A 23,567-nucleotide genomic window follows, 5' to 3' on the forward strand; every position below is an offset into this window, starting at 1 on the left:
ATTTTTAAACCTTCAAAAACGACAATTTCCCGCATTTTGAGAGGCAAATCATGGTGTTGAGAGTGTTTGTCGGTCCTTCTGATGTTTTCATATTTTACTCAAGTATTTTTAATTTGCCTGTCAAGGTTGACGGATTCGTTAAAAAAATTCTGTAACTCTCCGCAAACTTCCGGAAATTTGAAGGGAAGACTGGTTCTGGCTAGAGCCAAAGGGACCGAGCGCAGAAGCGCGAGTCGAGCGCCAGAGGCGCGAGCAATGTAGGGGGTCCGGGGGCATTTTCCCCCGGGAAATTTTGTATTTTTGAACCTTCAATGACGCATTTTCCTGCACTTTGAAAGGCAAAATTAGGCGTAACGAAGAATTATTCATTAACGCTTAACGCTGAATTTAGGATGACAAATAACGTTTACGTTGAATTAAAACGACCAATAACGCTTCACGAGGAATATACTGATAACGCTTAACGTTGAATTAGAGCGGGCCGGCAACGATTAACGGTAAATTAAAATAGCCCATAACGGTTAACGAAAAAGGGCATGCAGACCCTCTTACAAAGCTATAACTATTACCGTTAACGTTATATATATATGATGTAAGAATAGGCATTATTGGTTTCAGAAGGTTGTAATATGGGGGCTTGTGTAGTTGCAGAAAGTGTTTCCAAATTGCAGGACGAAATTTTGACTCTTCTGCAATATTGCAGAGCACTGAAAAAAAGTATTTCGACCACTGTACTGATAAAATAAGAGATTCATGAACTATTTGGTGCCATATAGGTTATTGCTCACTTACATGTAAAATTGGTACATACGCCTTATAGAAGTATGTGTGTACCAGAACTTGCGTGTATCTATTAGGTATATTCATCAAATTTAATTGTGAAAATACATGTATTCCAATCTTGAATGTACAACAAAAGTCAACTAACACATCTCATCACATTCTATCAAATACTTGATACTTTCTTAGAGTCCCTTTAAGACACCCTGGAGTACAGCATGCCTATAGGATAACCAATATAACTCACACCAGCTTCTCCAGTGTTGGGTGTTCCTCAGCAGCCTGCACCACAGCCTGGAACCCTGCAGGCTCCATGGAGATGTTCCACAGGTCCAGCTGCTCCAGGGCAGGGAGTCTGGGTAGAGCCTCGGCCAGATCCATGGCAGCAGTGTCAGACAGGTGTGCAGGTGTGTCCTGGTGACCAGACATGTCAAGCCTGGTCAGTGCCGGCAGTGTGCTGATGACCTGTGCGACCCTCCCCAGTCCGGCTCCTGTTACTCCCTCATTCCCCCCGATGTGCAGCTCCTGTAGTGTGGTCAGACTCTTGTCACCATGTGGGTTTTGTTCCATGTCCAAACTGCTGGGCTGGCAGAGTGTTTGCACCAGTGAGACAATCCCTGAGTCTCCTATGTTATTCCACCTCACATCCAACACCTGTAATTGCACCAGGTGAGGCAGAGCTTTGATCAGGGATGATATTCCCTTGTCACTGATATCTGTCACACTGAGAACCAACACCTTCATGGCTGTGAGGTGGTGGAGGATAGCAGCCAGGCATTCCAGCCCGGGGTCTCCTATGTCATTAATACTAATGTCCAGTTTGATCAGTCTGGTTAACTTACACAGTACAGGGACCAGTGTGCGCATGCCTGTGGGGCTGATACCGGTGGCACACAGGCCCAACACCTGCATGGCAGTGAAGGTGTGGAGGACGGTGGTGAGAGATTCCAGCCCAGTGTCACCGATCTTATTATAACTTATATCCAGTTCTCTCAGTCCCACTAGGTGGCGCATGTAGGGAGCCAGGGATGACATGCCCACAGCTGTCATGTTGACTAACCTAAAACGGAGTACAGCCAGGTGTGGAACACTGGACAGCCCAACCTGTAGGACTTCCATCCCAGCATCACCAAGGGCACTGTTCCCAGAAAGATACAGCTCCTCTAACAGAGACATGTGCCTGAACCCCTGCACAAGTGGCTGGAGTGATGATGGTGTTAGTTTTGTGAGTGACAGATCCAGCACCCTCAGACAAGGAACATTCTTCAGAACTGAAACCAGCCTGGCTGTCAGATCAGGTGAGTCAAACTGTCCTGATAGTTTCAAGTCCAATTTAAGTCCAGGGAGTGAAGTTGTAAAACACTGCTGTAGGTACTGAACTATGTCTCTGCTGTCAGTGCCTCCATGGATCTTAAGTATGAGCCTGTCTGGCAGGTTTGCTGAATGAAGATTTTGTATGTAATACTTAAGAGCTGTGGCTTCTCTACTGTTAATGGAGTTGTCCAGTATGACACTTGGCAGGGCTTGACTGATACCCTGAAGTACTTCTGGTTCTTGTCTCTCACTAAGGATGTTCAGGCACAAGTGTGCAAACCTTCTATAGGTTTGGCAGGACTTTTGCACATCTGGATCTTTTGGCACATTTGAACTTTCAAACTGTTCAGGTTTCAAGTGTGTGAACTCCCTGCTGCTGAGCTTGCTTAGTTCCTCCATCACAGCTTGTGCTGCCTGTGAGCCACAGCCACATGTGAACTGAAGCAGGTTACTGAGTTCAAGTGCCTTGCTTATGGAGGTGAGCTGCAGCAGCTCAACAATGTCTTGCTTCACTTGAGCATGAGCTACATATCGTCCGGCCAGGAACTCTTGCATAGTCTTGTGTGAAAAGTTCAGCTGTTTCCTAGGATGCAGTTTAGAGGAAGAAACCTCCAAGGAGACCACACCCAGCTTTAAAAGTAACTCCCAATTAACCTTTTCTCTCTTTACTTCTGTAACGTCAAGCAGGGTCTCATTCCTCAGCAGTGCCTCTAGTGCAAGCTTGCCGAGCTGCAGTAATGACTCAGCAACCTCTGTAGGCAGCCCTTCTGTTGGCATGTCCACTCCTTGCCGCTTACAGCACTTTCTGACCAGACATGTCAGCAGGTTGTCGTACAGCCCCATCATTGTTCCAGTAGACACCATCTCTTGGTCCTCCTCCCACAACAGACACACAAACATCAGGAACATTGGTGTATAGATTAAAGTGTTCAAAAGTTGATTACCTTTGACATGTAGAGTAAGTGTCTTTGTCAGTTCTTGCTTCCCAACAACAGTGAAATACTGCTGCATGTATTTCTCCACATGTCTACGGGAGAAGCCCATGATGTGTACATGACCGTCTGGCCGGGTGTACTGCTGCACTCCTGCTGAGGGTCGGGAGGTGATCACAATCGTGCTGTTGGGGTACATCTTGCCAGACAGCAGTTTGGGAATGGCCTGCCCGGCTGCCCTGGCCTCAGGCCGCAGCTCATCATACCCATCTAGGAGGAAGACAACATGGGACTTGTTCCTCTGTAGGATTGTTCTAATGGACTGTGCTTCAATACCTTCAGTTGTTTCAGGAACACACTGGTCCCACACCATCTCCTCTATGGTCTCCCCCTCTCTCACCTCCCGGAGTCGGATCAACAGGACGATGTTGTGCCGTCTGCCCAGCTCTGTTTTCTGTGAGACAGCATCTAGGGCTTCCTTGGACAGAAACGTTGTCTTCCCCCCTCCAGCTTCACCCTCAATCAGAATGCACCTTGGTGCTGTGGACAGTCCTGTGACATCTGGCTTGAACAAGTCGTCTAATGACTTAAGTTCTTTTCTTTGTTCTTCCTTCATTGATTCTGACCATTTCTGTTTCTCAGATGTTTTAAAGTTTCTTTCACTTGTTGGTATCAACTCTAACTGGGTGAAGATGTCGCTGAGGCTAAGTGTGAAGTTGTCATTCCAGATCAGAGGCTTGAAGTGAGTCAGTTTCAACTCATAGCGCCTCTTCACAGACTTCTGGAACAAATCTGATTCTGAAATAGAAATAAACTCTTGTAAGCTTTGAAACTCCATTTTAGTGGAAACAAAACTTATCATTGAATCACAAATCATTACGAATATCAGAGAAAAACTGCCAGCTTGATCTCAGTACTTATGAAGCTCACCAGGACTACTCTTAGAGTCTTACTACTCCAAAGTGATGGTAGAAGACTAAAATAAAACACTTCTACATATTTCTTACATCATTTTGGTCCAACTTGGTTCAAGGTTACTGAGATATAGGAGGTCAGTCCCAACTTATTGGAGGGCATTATGACTATAAGACTATTTTACCATACATAGAGTAAACCTCTCACCCGACTGTCTGGAAGGAGTTGCTTTTGCTTTTTTCTTCACTGTAAATCGTCTCTTTCTCTTCCTCTTCCGCTGGCTACTAGATGGTTTGGGTGAACCTGTCTCAGAGAGGTGGATTCAGGTGTCAGTAATGATGTCAACTCAGCTTATGCAGTGACACTGCTATCACGTGTACAGTAGTTTTGACAGGACGAAGGGGTTATGCTGAATATGTCATTTCCACATTTCCTGATGTTTGTAACTGACTGATGAAGTTTCAAGGTGGAGCATTTTAACATGAAGAAAAGCATTATGTTTCCATCTATCAGGATGAGGGGTTGGGCATAATGTCCAAACCTTACTCCCAGCGACTGTGAAATTCATCAGTTATATATAGTTGCAAATTCCACAGACAGCTACAGCAGTTATCGAGTCAGACAAATTCCCACGGTCGCGGAACTCACAACAAAGTCCCTTAGCCCTTGAGCCTTATTGATGAATTATACATGTTAGCGCAGTGATGGCCACTATAGTTTGAACCACATCAAACCCTGTAGTTTGAAGCATGCACTTCGATTGGCCATCATTATACATGTACAAGAAATTTTCATTCAGACGGCATTCCGGCTCACTCCCCCAATTCCCCATCCTGCCTGGTGACTCCTGCTAATTCGGGATAAGTGTGAGAGGGCCTTTAAAGATCGTAATACTACATATATCCAATACATTTATCAAAGTACATTAGTAGAATGCAGGGTACTCACTTGTCCTCTGTGTCTCTGTTCTTGCCACACTGTTCACCCCACCACAGACAGTAACAACACTGATGGTGTACAGGGTTGCTGCTGTTAAAGTGCTGAAGATGTGTTCCAGTGGGTTTCTGGGGTTCACACTTCCAGTGGAGTTAGTGACACCAGTGACAGGACTGATGCTGATCCTGTAGCTGTCTTTGGGGCCAGCTGCTTCTGTCCAGGTGACCCTGATGCTGTTTTCTGTTACTTCAGCAATGGTGATGGGGCCAGGCTGGGCTACAGCTGGAGGCATTGTAATGATGGAATCAGTAACATTTCAGCATCATTAAAACTTGAGTGGCACTGTCTGATATCGAAAGAATAATTCAGCTGTAAAAATCATACAGCATCTATGAATCTAGCCATGTACAATACAGGGTACTCACTTGTCCTCTGTGTCTTTGTTCTTGCCACACTGCTCACCCCACAACTGACAGTTACAACACTGACGGTGTACTCAGTTCCTGCTGTCAGACCAGTGAAGGTGTGTTCCAGTGGGTCTCCAGGGTTCACACTTGCAGTAGGAGCGGTGACACCATCAGTAGGACTGATGCTGATCCTGTAGCTGTCTTTGGGGCCAGCTGCTTCTGTCCAGGTGACCCTGATGCTGTTTTCTGTTACTTCAGCAATGGTGATCGGGCCAGGCTGGGCTACAGCTGGAGGCATTGTAATGATGGAATCAGTAACATTTCAGCATCATTAAAACTTGAGTGGCACTGTCTGATATCGAAAGAATAATTCAGCTGTAAAAATCATACGGCATCTATGAATCTAGCCATGTACAATACAGGGTACTCACTTGTCCTCTGTGTCTTTGTTCTTGCCACACTGCACTCCCCACCACTGACAGTTACAACACTGACGGTGTACTCAGTCCCTGCTGTCAGGCCAGTGAAGGTGTGTTTCAGTGGGTCTCCAGGGTTCACACTTGCACTAGGAGCGGTGACACCATCAGTAGGAGTGATGCTGATCCTGTAGCTGTCTTTGGTGCCAGCTGCCTCTGTCCAGGTGATCCTGATGCTGTTTTCTGTCACTTCTGCAATGGTGATCGGGCCAGGCTGGGCTACAGCTGGAGGCATTGTAATGATGGAATCAGTAACATTTCAGCATCATTAAAACTTGAGTGGCACTGTCTGATACAAAAGAATAATTCAGCTGTAAAAGTCATACAGCATCTATGAATCTAGCCATGTTTATTTTATTTATTGAAATTGCAACAGTGCAATATACACGGAACAGAGGCAGCTGTTGCTGGTGTTGTGTCCCGCACATAGAAACGAATACTGGACAGACAATGTAGTGGGGGTACTCACTTGTCCTCTGTGTCTTTGTTCTTGCCACACTGCTCACCCCACAACTGACAGTTACAACACTGACGGTGTACTCAGTTCCAGCTGTCAGGCTAGTCAAGGTGTGTTCCAGTGGGTCTCCAGGGTTCACACTTGCAGTAGGAGCGATGACACCATCAGTAGGAGTGATGCTGATCCTGTAGCTGTCTTTGTTGCCAGCTGCTTCTGTCCAGGTGACCCTGATGCTGTTTTCTGTCACTTCTGCAATGGTGATCGGGCCAGGCTGGGCTACAGCTGGAGGCATTGTAATGATGGAATCAGTAACATTTCAGCATCATTAAAACTTGAGTGGCACTGTCTGATATCAAAAGAATAATTCAGCTGTAAAAGTCATACAGCATCTATGAATCTAGCCATGTTTATTTTATTTATTGAAATTGCAACAGTGCAATATACACGGAACAGAGGCAGCTGTTGCTGGTGTTGTGTCCCGCACATAGAAACGAATACTGGACAGACAATGTAGTGGGGGTACTCACTTGTCCTCTGTGTCTTTGTTCTTGCCACACTGCTCACCCCACAACTGACAGTTACAACACTGACGGTGTACTCAGTTCCAGCTGTCAGGCTAGTCAAGGTGTGTTCCAGTGGGTCTCCAGGGTTCACACTTGCAGTAGGAGCGGTGACACCATCAGTAGGAGTGATGCTGATCCTGTAGCTGTCTTTGGTGCCAGCTGCCTCTGTCCAGGTGATCCTGATGCTGTTTTCTGTCACTTCTGCAATGGTGATCGGGCCAGGCTGGGCTACAGCTGGAGGCATTGTAATGATGGAATCAGTAACATTTCAGCATCATTAAAACTTGAGTGGCACTGTCTGATATCAAAAGAATAATTCAGCTGTAAAAGTCATACAGCATCTATGAATCTAGCCATGTTTATTTTATTTATTGAAATTGCAACAGTGCAATATACACGGAACAGAGGCAGCTGTTGCTGGTGTTGTGTCCCGCACATAGAAACGAATACTGGACAGACAATGTAGTGGGGGTACTCACTTGTCCTCTGTGTCTTTGTTCTTGCCACACTGCTCACCCCACAACTGACAGTTACAACACTGACGGTGTACTCAGTTCCAGCTGTCAGGCTAGTCAAGGTGTGTTCCAGTGGGTCTCCAGGGTTCACACTTGCAGTAGGAGCGATGACACCATCAGTAGGAGTGATGCTGATCCTGTAGCTGTCTTTGTTGCCAGCTGCTTCTGTCCAGGTGACCCTGATGCTGTTTTCTGTCACTTCTGCAATGGTGATGGGGCCAGGATGGGCTACAGCTGCAAACAATGTATGAGAGGACAGTTACTATATGTTTTCACGTTTCCCATTGCCTACTGAGAGATGCAGGAGGCAACGGGCAAGCACAATGCATTGTCTCTCACTCTAAATATATCTTCATCTTACACAGGCGTTTTAGTATCGTAAAACAGAATTGGTTCAAGGGTAACATCAAGCTAGAGATGTTATTGGGGAAACCTCCATTTTAAGCAACTAAACGCAACGGCGTTAAACATCTCAGAAAATCGTCCAATCAATCAATCAATCAATCTTTATTCAAACAACTGGCAGAGGATAGTCTGAATTGAGTTGTTCTTACAGACAACATCAGTTCATAAAATTATCCGTTCAAACTAAACTAATGGTTGAAAAATTACATAATTGCATGGACATGTTATTGAGAATCTGAATCTCTTATAATAAGAAAAGGTAAATGCACCTTCTAAACTCTCTGCAGTCGCCCGTTCCCCAATGTTGATAAGAGCTTGTTTCAGAACCTGTAGAGTTGCCCCCCTTCCCTCCCTGTTTCTCCATCTGTTCAGCACTTCTCTGCACCTGTGGTCTTGATCTGGCTTCAATGTCTCATCTGTCCTGATTCCTTTTATTTCGTTCTCGTTGAACCCTAACTTCCGGGCCAGGTCATCCCACTTGTAGCTGACGCCATTGATGACTTTGTCGAAATATTTCTCCACATCAACTGTAACGTTTAAGGGCATTTCATGATGACATGAATATAACCAGTATTATGTATGAAGTATGATACTTTAGTGGGTTTTTCTTCCATTGCTTAGTCATTTTAAATATGTCACAAGTTTAACTAGTCCTATCAGGGAATGTAGCAGATTTATAGAATTCCTTCATTAATCATGCAAATTAGGTCCTGATTTGCATAAATGTCATTTGTCATGAACTTCTATATAGTGTAGCATAGCTAGTAAGGTATTGAACAGGCTTGGCACATAAAATGTGGCCTTTTTATCATCAGAATGGTTCATTCTTACCAGGTTGACTGCCTTGTTGGTTGTCAGCCATTATTAAGACTACCCTTACTACATGTACTTCATAGTGATGGTAGAAGAGTAAAACAATAAAGAAGATATTTAATATGGTAAGAAGTTTAAAGTCTTCCCTACCTGAAGTTGTCTTGTGCACAACATTTGAAACCTTATGCATTATGCATAACCCTTAGAGCAATTTTGCGTAATTTTGCGTGCGTAGATTACTAGTAATCATTAATGGCTGCTACATATTTCTTATATCATTTTTATGTATAGTTTGTGTAGTATGTAATATCTGCCCAACTTGGTTTAAGGTTGCTGAGATATAGAAGGTCAGTCCCAAATCAAACTGACTACAAGTATAAGACATAGTATTTTACCATTCAGGGTTCTCTCACCTGACTGTCTAGGAGTTGCTTTCTTCTTCACTGGAAGCTGCTTTTTCCTCTTTCTCTTCCTCTTCTGCTGGCTACTAGAGGGTTTGAGTGAACCTGTCTCAGAGAGGTGGATTCACATATCAATAATTATGTCAACTCAGCTTCTGCTATCATGACTGTGTACAATTAGTTCTCAGGACGATCGAGGTTTTATGCTTTAGTATCTAATTTTGTAATATCATTTCCTCATCTCCTTATGTTTGTAACTGACTGATTAAGTTAAAGTTGGAGAATTTGAAAAGGTCATATTGTTTCCTTCTGGTGATTTGATCATGTTTCCATATAGTGACTTGATCATGTGTACAGTTTAAGTTCTCAGGATGAAGGACTATTATTCATGTCCAAACCTTATTCCCATATCTGATGTCTGTAACTCATGTACTAATGAAGTTTCAAGGTGGAGCATATTAACATGAAAAAAAGTATATGTTCCCATCTGGTGACTTTAACTGCAGTGGGCAGTATGTATATATAGTTTATAGATGGCTCCTTCAAAATGACCATGCCTACATTGTTATATCACAATATAACCTCTCACCTTCCTCTGTACAACGTGCCAGTTTCTTCTTCCCTGGAAACTCTTCTCCATCCTCCCCCTTCCTCTTCAGCTGGCTGCTAGAGGCTCGGGGTGAACCTGTCTCAGAGAGGTGGATTTTGTAAAATTTTCGAACCCTATTCCCACATTATGAATACTATTAGTATTATTGAAAACCTGATCAGATTCCAGCTTGAAAACAGGCACATGTCAACATTTCAAGATTTCTAGTAGTAGTAGTGGCATAAATAAATGGCAGTTTTTGGTATAGTATGCATGACTTTTTAAGTTATTAATGTACTTTTAGTTATAAATTATAAATTGATGACAAAATTTGTATAACTGGTCAATTAGTAGTTTTTGTAATTTGACAGAAAATGGAAGTCTTTAGAAGTATTTTTACCTGGTTCCGAGGGATTCCTTGACCCTCCATCAGTGGCTGTCTCCCCGGTAAGAGTTGCACAGCTCTTTCCCTTCTGGACTTCAGCAACATGACCTGCACACAGTACAGTTGGACTTTAGACATTCTGTTGCAGGAAATTATTACCTTTGACAAGAATTTACAGATGAATTGAAAACAGTTTCATTGTGGATATTTTGAAAATTAAATATTTTTTTCTTCAGACAGAAACTGACAGAACAATGCGTATTGAGGAAGTCATACTGAAGCCTTAATCTAGATTTTGTAAAATTGCTACAGCCTTTCTTGTAAATTAGATTTAGAAAGTCTTAACTATTTTTTTGGTACTTTATGCTTTTATACAATTTTCATATCATTTGGGTAGAAAGGGGAAAAAACATCCACTGATGCATTTATGCTAATGAGGACCTTGATTAATTTCATTACACATCAAAACACTGATTTCATTTACAAATGTATCAGTTTGAGACAGGACAGAAACACCTTGTAATGAAACAACAATTTCCCCACCTGCACATCCAAATGCCTGAAGGAGTTGCTGATGAGACTCTTCCCAGTATTTGGACTCCAGGAGTTTCTGCTTGAGTTCTGCAGCCCGACGGAACTCGGCTTCTGACATCCGCAGAACATCCGCAATCTGATCTGCCCAACGTCCGACATCTACAGAATCGTCACCCGTGATTCTGAGAACAGAGTGGCGGAATTCTGGTACGACCTTATGGACCAAGTCCGCCAGTCCTGATTGGTCAGATATGAGGACCGGTACGCCGGCTGCCATGGCCTCCAGACCGACCAGTCCAAAGGGTTCTGCACGGGAGGGCATGAGAACCAGGTGGGCCTGCTGCATGTGTCGGCAGACGTCTTCCTGAGTGCAGTGTGGGAGAAGGGTGGGGATCAGTTTTCCTGAGTTGATGCTGGTTTGGAGAATGCCCATACTGGCCTGATACTCCTCTTTACTGACACCACAAATCCGCAACTTGATTCTGTCCTGACTCCTTTCTACCACTTTTGACAAGACCTTGGCTGCCAAGTCAAAGCCTTTCACCCTCTCATCTGTTGTCACCCTACCAATTAATAGGACAACTTTCTGACTGGTTTTCAGATGCTTAACTGTAGTGTTCAGGAACAAGTCTGATGGTTTGGGCAGGAAGAGGTAGTGAGCTGGCTTCTTGTCTTCAGGAATTGCACAAAATGAGATTGTAAAGTGGTCGTGTGTTCTGTGTCCCACAGAGAACACAGTATCTGCCTTCTCTGCATCTTTTCTGATGGAGTCTTCCTTCTCACCAATGCCCATGGCCTTCTCATCTTCCTTGTACTTCTCTGTGTCTTCAGGTATAGTCTGGGTGACAAGACTGAGGCTTGCTTGGGGGAAACGCTGTTCCTTGATAGTTGCTGCTGCTCTGCTGGTGACCCCAGCATGACCCACAATCCACCCTACATCCGGTGGGAGTCTGTCATTGGGGTAGCGATCCACATGGTCAAAGGTCAGCCAAGCCAGACAGGGTTCCCTTGTGTCTCCCTGACTGCGGGTTGGGAGGATGAGCTCCACTCCATCAGCCTTAGCACACTTTCTGTCCTCCTCTGTATCTTCCAAAACAGTACTGTAAACTTTCCTCCCTGCTCCTGTTAGGGTCTGGGCCACCTGTCGGCTGACGGGGGAACTGCAGTCCTCAGATGTGGCATACTGGCCACTCACCAGGAGAACTGAGCTGGACTCTGCAGTTTCACCTGAGCACCCAGCCACCCCCTGGCCCTCAGCCATGACTCATACAGGTGTCAGCTACATCATTATAGGAACACCTGGAACAGACAGGTGTGTGTCAGGTATGTGTTAACAACACCTGGGACAGACAGGTGTGTGTCAGGTATGTGGTAACAACACCTGGAACAGCCTAACAGGTGTGTGTCAGGTATGTGGTAGCAACACCTGGAACAGACAGGTGTGTGTCAGGTATGTGGTAACAACACCTGGAACAGACAGGTGTGTGTCAGGTATGTGGTAACAACACCTGGGACAGCCTAACACTAGTAACAGGTGTGTGAAACAATATCTTGTAGCTTAAGTATCAATTGATGTACCAGTAATTTCTAACCACATATTATGAAATGGATTTACAGTATACACAAGATATAGTATGCAAATTAGGTTTTGGCCATAGTTTCCATAGTGATGGGGTAAATACCTGAGTTTTTAGTATTTATCATTTATAATCAGGTGGAGATAATTTCTGTTCCAGTATCGTTTAATCTCAGAACAAAAATAACGTTAGTTACGTTACCCGAGCGTGTGAGATGGTCTCATCATATTTAGTAAGTTTTCTTTTGGGGGGGTGGGGGGGCAGGCGCCAAAACTGTCAGTACAGCAGTTCTTTTCAATATTTCAACCTTTTGGTTTCGTCGCTTCCAGTGATTTGAAGGAAAATACAGCTTTGAAGTTGAACTTGAGTTTGCTAGGTTTGAAACTTCACGGGTAACTTTGTTTTTAACTGATTGTTCATCCTAATTTTATACCGCAAATCTAGATACTAGTTAGCAAACAAAGAAAAGTTACGACCGTAAAGTACCGTTAGAACTCAGCAGTTTTGTGTTCTGATCTCTCTTCTCGACACGATATTGCCGCCAAATCACACATATCTGGTGGATCCTGAAACACTGAACAGTCGACAGACGGGATCTGTACTTACTTTCTTCATGGATGTCGCCAGAAAACTTCCTTCAACTTTTTTGAACTCGACTTTCCGGAACTTTTTCCGCCTACCGCCATTTTGTAACTAGGGAGAGTCTATTCGACAATGGGGGTATTTCAAAAGCACACGTATCGAAAAAAAATAGATCATTTAGCAAAGTAAACAAGTATTTGGACGATTATAAAGTACGAAGTAGTATTTGATTTCCATCGTCAGCTCCTAAGCGACGCAATATTAGTTTTAATTGACGTACAATCTGATTTTCACTCCCGTGAGGTGAAGAAAATGGACTGTTCCGTGAAGTTGCCACTTGAGGGTTTTTGGCGGCGCCTCTGGGGCGGTTCCTAAGATGCAGTGTTGGATTCAAGCTACAATATTCCAGTAATTCCCTCTGATTCCTCAGGGAAGTGGGGAATTTCATACGATTCAGGTTTTTGCTGCCTTGTCTAGTTGAAACATTCATGGATAGATCAAAGCAAAATTGTTTGATCTATTTGTAGTTATTTGTTTCTCAAGCTCAACACAATATCAAGCACAACATCAAATACAATATGGATTTATTCTTTATTGCTCATTCTTCAGAATACATTTGGAAATCTGTGGGCACATTTTATTCCACACATCCCAGATTACTTCAGATTGGTACAAAATATACAACAGAAATGAAGTGGGTTCTCTGTGATAATCCACAAAGATTGAATAATATTATAAGAACAAGAAAAGTTTGTACAGGTTTGGTCCATTCGTGATCTTGTTGTGTAACACATAAAACATAATATCACAGTTTCTAGCGGATCGTTCTGATTGATTATAATAAACAGTTGGATATATTATATAGAATAATAATAACTATGAAGAATACTATGAGTAATAAACATCTGCTAGTTTCCTTAAAGAAATTACAACAATGTACAAAGTTACATGTAACGTTACTAGTCATATGACAATGTTCACTATTGCTGAATTAAGCTTCATTGAATTAAAACTTCAAAATTCTTTTTCCTTTCTCATAACAGAACTTGGTATTCAAAACATCACATTGATGGACCCTGGTTGAATGAACCTTGACCTTTGTGACACTAAAGACTGTTATGAACAGTTCATTCACATCAATGGGTAAAAACAAATTCCTGAGAAGCCTAGCTTGACTCTTGACCTAGTTCTACTGTCATTGACCCCTGATCTTTGACCTGACCTCCCTGTACTTCTCCCTGAAGTGGTTTTCTAGCTGCAGGAGTCTCTGGTTGAACTGCTCGGCTGTCGGCAGGTCGATGTCCAGTTTCTCCCTGTCCACGTAGGCCGTCCCCCACACCTTACACCTGCTGGTGTACTTACACAGGGGGTCCAGACTGGAGGGCACCTGTCGGGACAGCCACACCTGGAACAAACACACCTGTTAGCACACCTGTGGTCCCCCACACCTTACACCTGCTGGTGTACTTACACAGGGGGTCCAGACTGGAGGGCACCTGTCGGGACAGCCACACCTGGAACAAACACACCTGTTAGCACACCTGTTGGGACAGCCACATTTAATATGTTAAATATACATTATATCGTTATGAACTAAAATCAGTTTATATCAATGTCTCCAATATGTTAGAATTACTATAAATTATTAATTCCAGTATACTGACCTGAGCTGAGGAAATGTACAGAGCAGGTCGCCATGTTGGGAACTCAGTACAGCTTCAGACAGCTGGCTGTGGTGTCCGCTCCCTCAGGAACTAGCCGCGTAGAGTACCTGTAGGTGGAAAATGGAAAACAGAGTTGCTTAGTTACAACAATTAACACAATATTGTCATTATACCTTTAACAACAGAATATGGGAGTAAAACTACTGACAAGTAGATTCATAAACCATTTGGTGCCATATACTTTTAGGTGTATGGCACAGTTACATGTACATGTAAAACTGGTACATACATTATAGAAGTATGTGTACTAGAACATGGGCATATCTATGGTATTACTATTAGATACATTGATTTATTACAATCTGACTGCAAATACATCTACACAATGTACTACAGTCTTGAATTTACAGAAAAAGTCAAATTACACATATTATTAGAGTCCATTTAAGACACCCTGGAGTACAGCATGCCTGTAGGATAACCAGGATAACTCACACCAGCGTCTCCAGTGTTGGGTGTTCCTCAGCAGCCTGCACCACAGCCTGGAATCCTGCAGGCTCCATGGAGATGTGCTCCAGGTCCAGCTGCTCCAGGGCAGGGAGTATGGGTAGAGCCTCGGCCAGATCCATGGCAGCGGTGTCAGACAGGTGTGTAGGTTTGTCCCAGTGACCAGACATTTGCAGCCTGGTCAGTGCCGGCAGTGTACTGATGACCTGTGCAACCCTCCCCAGTCCGGCTCCTGTTACTCTCCTATTCCACCCGATGTGCAGCTCCTGTAGTGTGGTGTTATAGTGAGGGGCTGTGGTCAGACTCTTGTCACCAGGTGGGTTTTGTTCCATGTCCAAACTGATGGGATGGCAGAGTGTTTGCACCAGTGAGACAATCCCTGAGTCTCCTATGTTATTGAAGCTCACATCCAACACCTGTAATTGCACCAGGTGAGGCAGAGCTTTGATCAGGGATGATATTCCCCTGTCACTGATACCTGTCCAACTGAGAACCAACACCTTCATGGCTGTGAGGTGGTGGAGGATAGCAGCCAGGCATTCCAGCCCGGGGTCTCCTATGGCATTTTCACTAATGTCCAGTTTGATCAGTCTGGTTAACTTACACAGTACAGGGACCAGTGTGCGCATGCCTGTGGGACTGATACCGGTGTTACTCAGGCCCAACACCTGCATGGCAGTGAAGGTGTGGAGGACAGTGGTGAGAGATTCCAGCCCAGTGTCACCAATCTTATTATCACTTATATCCAGTTCTCTCAATCCCACTAGGTGGCGCATGTAGGGAGCCAGGGATGAGATGCCCAAAGCTGTCATGCCAACTCCATAAATTATCCCTCCAAGACGGAGTACAGCCAGGTGTGGAACACTGGACAGCCCAACCTGTAGGACTTCCATCCCAGCATCACCAAGGACAGGGTTCACAGAAAGATACAGCTCCTCTAACAGAGACATGTGTCTGAACCCCTGCACAAGTGGCTGGAGTGATGATGGTGTTAGGTTTGTGCGTGACAGACCCAGTGCCCTCAGACAGGGAACATTCTTCAGAACTGAAACTAGCCTGGCTGTCAGATCAGGTGAGTCAAATGTTACATAGTTCAGTCTTAGGTCTAACTGCAGGCCAGGAACACGCGAGGTGAAAATCTGTTCCAGGTACTGAAGAGCTTCTGATGTATCAACATAAGATGATCCTAGTATCATTCTATCAGGGAGATGTGATGACTGGATGTTTTCCAAGTAATACTGCAGAGCAGCATGTTGTTTACTGTGCTTGTCGAGGTCCAAAATGATAACTGGCAGGGCTCTGCTGACAGCCTGCAGAACACCCAGCTCTTTTCTTTCACTCAGGATATTCAGGCACAGCAACACAAACTTCTTGTACGTTTCAACTGATTTCTTCCCATCTGGCTTTCCAGGTAGATGGGACTTCTGAAAGTCATCTGGTCGTAAATGTGAAAACTTCTTGCTGCTGATCTTGCTTAGTTCCTCCATCACAGCTTGTGCTGCCTGTGAGTCACAGCCACATGTGAACTGAAGCAGGTTACTGAGTTCAAGTGCCTTACTTATGGAGGTGAGCTGCAGCAGCTCAACAATGTCTTGCTTCACTTGAGCATGAGCTACATATCGTCCAGCCAGGAACTCTTGCATGGTCTTGTGTGAAAAGTTCAGCTGTTTCCTAGGATGCAATTTAGAGGAAGAAACCTCCAAGGAGACCACACCCAGCTTTAACAGTAACTCCCAATTAACCTTTTCTCTCTTTACTTCTGTAAGGTCAAGCAGGGTCTCATTCCTCAGCAGTGCCTCTAGCGCAAGCTTGCCGAGCTGCAGTAATGACTCAGCAACCTCTGTAGGCAGCCCTTCTGTTGGCATGTCCACTCCTTCCCGCTTACAGCACTTTCTGACCAGACATGTCAGCAGGTTGTCGTACAGCCCCATCATTGTTCCAGTAGACACCATCGCTTGGTCCTCCTCCCACAGCAGACACACAAACATCAGGAACATTGGTGTATAGATTAAAGTGTTCAAAAGTTCATTACTGTTGACATGTAGAGCAAGTGTCTCTGTCAGTTCTTGCTTCCCAACAACAGTGAAATACTGCTGCATGTATTTCTCCACATGTCTACGGGAGAAGCCCATGATGTGTACATGACAGTCTGGCCAGGTGTACTGCTGCACTCCTGCTGAGGGTCGGGAGGTGATCACAATCGTGCTGTCGGGGTACATCTTGCCAGACAGCAGTTTGGGAATGGCCTGCCCGGCTGCCCTGGCCTCAGGCCGCAGCTCATCATACCCATCTAGGAGGAAGAGCACACAGGACTTGTTCCTCTGTAGGATTGTTCTAATGGACTGTGCTTCAATACCTTCAGTTGTTTCATCAACACACTGGTCCCACACCATCTCCTCTATGGTCTCCCCCTCTCTCACCTCCCGGAGTCGGATCAACAGGACGATGTCATGCCGTCTGCCCAGCTCTGTTTTCTGTGAGACGGCATCTAGGGCTTCTTTGGACAGAAATGTTGTCTTCCCCCCTCCAGCTTCACCCTCAATCAGAATGCACCTTGGTGCTGTGGACAGTCCTGTGACATCTGGCTTGAACAAGTCGTCTAATGACTTAAGCTCTTTTCTTCGTTTTCCTGTTAGTGTTTGTATCAACTCTAACTGGGTGAAGATGTCAGTGAGGCTAAGTGTGAAGTTGTCATTCCAGATCAGAGGCTTGAAGTGAGTCAGTTTCAACTCATAGTACTTCTTCACAGACTCCTGGAACAAGTCTGGAATAGAGAGGTCTCTGTTGTTAGACTTCAATCACCAACTTTAGGCCACATGACAGGAGAAAGAGCTCAAAAGGTCAATCAAAATATTGTGACTTGATTTGATTACTAGTACATGGATGACATCCTCTGGGAACCACAAAACTCATGCGAGCGTGCAAATAAAAAAAAAGTTTTGCCCCAAAAAATGTTGCTTTCATTATGAAATATACGTGATCATGAAGGTTGAACAAATGACACAGAGTATGGTACGGTGAAAAACAGTCTCTTAAAATTCATTGCTCCACATTTTTGTCTTTTTCGTTTGATTTTGGCATTCTACGACATTGGTATCATTTCCAAATAATTTTTTTTGCAACTAACGGTATACATTTCCTCATTTTGCAACTGTTTTGTACGATTTACAGTGAGTATGGTTGAAAACTTTTCACTTACACTCACTCATTATCCGTTTTCTTTTCTATTTTTTTTCAATTTTTTTTTTTGGAAACAGCCAAATTTTCATGCGCACGCGGATGTCATACATATAATCATATCAACATGGCCTAAACTTAATAAACGTTTTAAAGACAGTATCAAGGAGAACATCAAGTATGCTGACATACCCCCTAAACAACTCGAGAAGCAAGCACAGGACCGCTGTGGCTGGCGCTCGCTGACCAAGCTTGCGCAGGAGAACTTTGAAAGGACACGTCGTAAAAATATTGTTGAGGCTAGACAGAGACGCAAAGCAGCGGCAGCAGCAGCAGTGACCAGGGAGCAGAGTCCGTTCCAGTTCACCTGCGAGCAGTGCGGAGGACCCTGCAGATCCAGAATTGGACTCCTGAGCCACTTGCGGGTGCACAAAAGATGAGAAGAGGACGCAACGTAGAAGTCATCATCGGCAACGATGGACAACCACGAAACTTAATAAAATACTCAAATTCTATCCTTAGGATAGTCAAAATTAAAGCATGTCATGTAGCGGAGACTATTGCCCTGAATAGAACTGACTGGAGGAGGAGCAAGGGGCCAGTTCCAGCCTGAGCATGTAGGCAGGCAGATTTTGTTTCAATAGATTCACAAAATCCCAAAATACTTCCTGTGCAATAAGAGAGTACTTGTGCCCTGATATTAGTAACTTCTATTTCCAAAGCAAAGAGTTGTTCAGGCTAACAGTATGCTGGGGGACATGTATTAACTATATAGAGGTAAATCGTACATCACAGGGCCTAATGGTAGAGCAAACATAGATGATATTTCCTTTAGTTTCTGACTTGAATTTCAAACCTGTCACTGAAGAAGACTCTGTTCCTGCAGCTCCAACTGGAACTGCCACTGCCAGTGCTGAAAGACAACAGAAAAGGATTATTAAGACGTACTGCTTTTCCTAAACAATCATAAGCTTCGGTTTGAATAAAGTTTTAAATTGTTTCTCCATGTACCGGTATCAAACTTAGGGGAATCACAGACCGTAAGATTTGGGAATCTGTCAAAAGTGGAAGTTCAAAGTGATTCATATTGAAAAATGATGATATGAAAGATTCAAGTCAATTGACATATAAAAACTTAGTAATGCTATAGTGTTGTAATGGATAGAAAAGGGAACTATAAAATCATTATCAGGAAAAAACAGTTACTCAAACAACTGAAAATGACTTTGGAAACGGTTTTCATAGGTTTAGAATAAAAACACTTCTTACCTTCAAGACCATCCACAACACTCTGTAAGTTTGCCTCAGACAGAGCCTCCATCAGGACCTCTATGGTGGCTCTCTCTCCGTTACCCTTCAGCCATTCCTCCAACAGGTCCATACAGCGAGACTTGTCATCCCGGTTTCTCCCTTCGATGTTGTCGATGTCTGGTTGTTCAAACCCAAGATGGAAGGCCAGGTCCTTCCAGTCTGAGCTCACCTTTTCTTTGGTGTAATAGAAGTACCTACGAACACCTGGAAAGTAATGAAAAGAGGTTACTGATCTTGTTTACTTAACTCTCCAGAGATACCATTTCGATTACCTACTGGTAACTAAGTGCCTACACTGTACAGCTACATTATACCATATTCAAAGGCAGTGCAACAAAATCTTACATAACTGAAAAGACTTCCAATTCTTAGGATGTGACTTCACATGTAATGTTTTACCAACACTTATCTCTTTACTCACACACTTATCTTTATACAGAACTCTATACTATATAACTTCTCACCTTCCTCTCTACAAGTAGCTGGTTTCTTCTTCCCTGGAAACTCTTCTCCATCCTCCCCCTTCCTCTTCAGCTGGCTGCTACAGGCTCGGGGTGAACCTGTCTCAGAGAGGTGGATTCAGGTATCAGTAATGATGTGAACTCAGCTTCTGCAGTCATGGGCACTGCTATCATGATGTGCACAATTATTTATCAGGATGAGAGGTTATGCTATCTTAACTGGCACCTGTATTTTACCTTCAGAACATTGTGATTTTTCTCACCTGCAGTTTCACCTGAGTGCCCAGCCGCCCCCTGGCCCTCAGCCATGACTCACACAGGTGTCAGCTACATCATTATAGGAACACCTGGAACAGACAGGTGTGTGTCAGGTATGTGGTAACAACACCTGGAACAAACAGGTGTGTGTCAGGTATGTGGTAACAACACCTGGAACAGACAGGTGTGTGTCAGGTATGTGGTAACAACACCTGGAACAGACAGGTGTGTGTCAGGTATGTGGTAACAACACCTGGAACAGACAGGTGTGTGTCAGGTATGTGGTAACAACACCTGGAACAGACAGGTGTGTGTCAGGTATGTGGTAACAACACCTGGAACAGACAGGTGTGTGTCAGGTATGTGGTAACAACACCTGGAACAGACAGGTGTGTGTCTGACATATGTGGTAACAACACCTGGAACAGACAGGTGTGTGTCTGACGTATGTGGTAACAACACCTGGAACAGACAGGTGTGTGTCAGGTATGTGGTATCCCCAGTTCCAGGAACTACAGCCTCATTAGTCACAAGTTACACTAGGGAGGTGTACTTACAATTCTGTAAACAAGGTCCTGATTTACATACTATTCACCTCCTCTGCACAAGGTTGTCACATTAGTAACATCTACATACAAGCAGACCTGGAAACAACCTGCTTTTCTCAAATAATTATTTATGCCAAATATGGTAATTATTTGTTTCCAACTAACAGTTATGTTTACAAATATGTTTGCCATGTATGATGACATTGTACATTAACTTTACAAAATGTATTTGGGTATCATGGCTGTTACACACAGTGTGTGAATGAACAAACATGATGTTTGACACTTTAGGGATGAATTACACATTTCAAATAATAGAATATTGTTTCAGCTATATACGAATAGTGGGAAAATATTCAACATCACACAGAAAAAGCAGCTCGGTCAAATCGTGCGTACGTAATGCCCCCCTCCCACCCACGCACAGCGTGCAATTTCCGCACGCCCAGAAAATGTATTGCTAAACCCAGGACACTAAAACTCGCATAAAATGAAACAAAAGCTACACATTAAAGACAACAGGGAACCATAATTCATTACTACAGTTGTGCATTTTTTAAATTAGGGGGAAAGTGGTAAAATTTCAGACTTCTTTTTGACGTTTTCTGTTTAAAACCTCATAACTACCATCTAGAGCATAGGACAAGAATTGCACAATCAGAGTCGCGAATGTTGACCTTTGTGATCTTTGTCCTTTTACCTGAAATCTTTTCCAGAACCCGTATGGAACACGAAGTCCTTCGGCTTTTGAGTTGAAAACAATTTTACTAGCTCTTATGCATCAGAGCTAGTAAATTTCCTGGTGAGAGGTGAAACTCACTCACTCACTCACTCACTCACACTCACTCACCCACTCTCATTCACTCACTCACTCTCTCACGCACTCACTCACACCCACTCACTCACCCACTCACTCACCCACTCTCACACTCACTCACTCACACTCACTCATATTCACTCACTCACACTCTCACCCACTCACTCACTCACACCAACTCACACTCACTCACTCACTCACCCACTCACTCACTCTCACTCACCCACTCTCATTCACTCTCACTCTCTCACGCACTCACTCACACCCACTCACTCACCCACTCACTCACCCACTCTCACTCACTCACACTCACTCATATTCACTCACTCACACTCTCACCTACTCACACTCACTCACACCAACTCACACTCACTCACTCGCACTCACTCACTCACCCACTCACTCACACTCACTCACTCTCACTCACTCACTCACTCACTCACTCACTCACTCACCCACTCACTCACACTTACTCTCACTCACTCACTCACTCACTCACTCACTCACTCACTCACTCACTCAACCGGTCCAAAAACAGTAATTTAAAAGTTTTTACAGAGGATGATTTAGAAATCATCACTATAATTATAGTTATAATATTGCTTTGTTCCAACACAAGAAGCTAAGTAGCCTGGTTTTCATACCTACGGGGATGGGCTCTGGAATGTTCGGCCGGCCAGAGGTTGTTTCCCCCAATAGTAATTTAGCTGCGGTTTCTTAGTTTCCTCCAAATTTATGGTGACTTCCCTTCTTGTGTTGAAACAAAGCTTGAACTCTACAACTATAGATTCTAACAACACAGCAGTAGAAATCTTGTTTGATTACATACATGTACTCGAGGAAAGGGTTGAGTAGCTCCTTTCTAGGTGGGAAGTATAGGGAACTCCTTTCTAGGTCACCAGGGAAGTATAGGGAACCAGTGGTGCAACAGGAGTAGCCGTGTCTCTCCCCCGTACCACCCAGGCACGGTCAGTCTTCTCCCCACCCCCCACACAGGAACACACACAGGTGAGGTAGAACTGGAAGAGAGGATTTCCATTGTCAAAAAACATTCCAAACTTTTCATCTGTGTTTTTCTTTACCACAAAAAATGAACAGGGTGCTTCAACTCTAATTACAACAGTAGCTGATTATTTCAGTTACAACCATTTCAGCAAAACAAAGGGGGCCTTCAAGTAGGGTGTTTTGAACAGGAAAGTTTGTGCTAACAAGATAGAATTTTCTTCTTCAATGCGGCTTCTCCACAGCTACATTAATTCAACACAGCTTATAGGAGCCGGAGGCGACCATGGCATCCACCACCCCTGAATTTGCAGTAAATCTGTTACACAACAAATGTTACTGGGCCCAAAATTTAAAGCACTTCCTTCTCGGTGGAGACCAGCATTGATTGCACACACTGACTCTTACTAGTCTTAGTTAGAATGCCAGGAATTTGGTTCCAACAGAAAAAGTTCTTCAATTAAAAACTACAGCTTATTAAGAAAGGACACACTAGAATTCTTCATATGCTACCTTTTAGGTGGAAGATTACTGTTACTCAACTTGAACTCTAAAACTTTCAAACTGTACTATGTACTGAAAGAGTAACCTACGGTCAAGGCTACTCTCTCACTTAGTTCCTGATTATTAAGCATAACCCAAGGTTTAGTAGTGGGTGTCACTTAGAACATCTCAACCTAGTTATTTAGCTTACAGAACAAGATATTCTCCACACTGATCAGAGTAAAGGGCACAGGCTGTGTGAGTACAGCTTACACAGATTTAATGTGCTGGAAAATCATGTCTGCCCTTTTCAACAAGCACAATGCGCACTACATGACATAATCATTTCCTTGCAGCCAGCTAGTCAGGGACAAGAGGACAGGATTCAAACCCTTGTCCCCCCTGTCCAGAAGAATTGCTAACCGCTACAGCATACTAAATATAGAGTTATGAAAATCTGACAGACCTTTTTCCGAAGTCTTCGTTGGGACAGTCGTGGGTTCTGTACTAATTTAATTAGTGGCTGCTGCTCAGAATGTCTACGCCCAGAAAGTTGTCCAACAACCTCGACTCTCGCTGATCAAGTATGCAAATCTCACCACCTATATGTCTGTAGCCTGAATTTTACCGTGTGTAAAGTAAACTTGATAGTAAGAACTATCTAACATTGTTTGGAAGCTTACAAACAACAAAAATCTTAATTTTTGACAAAAGAAGAAAAAATAACCCTAATATTTTTATCCTGTTTTTCCCGGTTT

The 23,567-nt window shown here is 43.7% G+C and overlaps 2 protein-coding genes across 12 annotated transcripts in view; both read right to left on the reverse strand.

Annotated features, from left to right (window-relative positions):
- Nucleotides 1-12,671, reverse strand: part of LOC109481439 — a 20,436-nt gene extending 7,765 nt beyond the window's left edge. The window contains exons 1-14 of the mRNA XM_019784017.1: nucleotides 12,606-12,671; nucleotides 10,432-11,721; nucleotides 9,904-9,996; nucleotides 9,504-9,599; nucleotides 8,927-9,019; nucleotides 7,970-8,227; nucleotides 7,260-7,529; nucleotides 6,745-7,014; nucleotides 6,230-6,499; nucleotides 5,716-5,985; nucleotides 5,303-5,572; nucleotides 4,890-5,159; nucleotides 4,149-4,244; nucleotides 1,030-3,824 (exon numbers count right to left, since the gene is read on the reverse strand). Of these exons, the coding sequence (XP_019639576.1) occupies nucleotides 1,030-3,824; nucleotides 4,149-4,244; nucleotides 4,890-5,159; nucleotides 5,303-5,572; nucleotides 5,716-5,985; nucleotides 6,230-6,499; nucleotides 6,745-7,014; nucleotides 7,260-7,529; nucleotides 7,970-8,227; nucleotides 8,927-9,019; nucleotides 9,504-9,599; nucleotides 9,904-9,996; nucleotides 10,432-11,683 (6,303 nt within the window). The 5' untranslated portion in view covers nucleotides 11,684-11,721; nucleotides 12,606-12,671. The remainder of the gene's footprint in view (nucleotides 1-1,029; nucleotides 3,825-4,148; nucleotides 4,245-4,889; nucleotides 5,160-5,302; nucleotides 5,573-5,715; nucleotides 5,986-6,229; nucleotides 6,500-6,744; nucleotides 7,015-7,259; nucleotides 7,530-7,969; nucleotides 8,228-8,926; nucleotides 9,020-9,503; nucleotides 9,600-9,903; nucleotides 9,997-10,431; nucleotides 11,722-12,605) is intronic.
- LOC109481440 (NACHT, LRR and PYD domains-containing protein 12-like) overlaps nucleotides 1-22,594 on the reverse strand; it is a 30,312-nt gene extending 7,718 nt beyond the window's left edge. The window contains exons 1-9 of one of the 11 annotated variants that reach the window (XR_002140903.1): nucleotides 22,154-22,594; nucleotides 19,965-20,048; nucleotides 19,705-19,800; nucleotides 19,199-19,444; nucleotides 18,786-18,842; nucleotides 14,741-17,516; nucleotides 14,246-14,352; nucleotides 14,037-14,095; nucleotides 13,180-13,927 (exon numbers count right to left, since the gene is read on the reverse strand). Coding sequence is in view for 6 of the 11 variants with exons in the window: in XM_019784018.1 (XP_019639577.1) it covers nucleotides 14,289-14,352; nucleotides 14,741-17,516; nucleotides 18,786-18,842; nucleotides 19,199-19,444; nucleotides 19,705-19,800; nucleotides 19,965-20,010 (3,285 nt within the window). In the remaining 5 variants the exon portion in view is untranslated. Of the gene's footprint in view, nucleotides 1-13,179; nucleotides 14,096-14,245; nucleotides 14,353-14,740; nucleotides 17,517-18,785; nucleotides 18,843-19,198; nucleotides 19,445-19,704; nucleotides 19,801-19,964; nucleotides 20,090-20,404; nucleotides 20,422-22,153 lie in introns of those variants that run through there. The other 10 variants (XR_002140902.1, XR_002140899.1, XR_002140900.1 and 7 more) reach the window with 10 other exon arrangements.
- Nucleotides 22,595-23,567: the final 973 nt, after the last annotated feature.

This window comes from Branchiostoma belcheri, unplaced genomic scaffold (assembly GCF_001625305.1).
Source record: "Branchiostoma belcheri isolate BF01 breed outbred unplaced genomic scaffold, Haploidv18h27 scaffold550, whole genome shotgun sequence".
Lineage (NCBI taxonomy): Eukaryota > Metazoa > Chordata > Leptocardii > Amphioxiformes > Branchiostomatidae > Branchiostoma > Branchiostoma belcheri.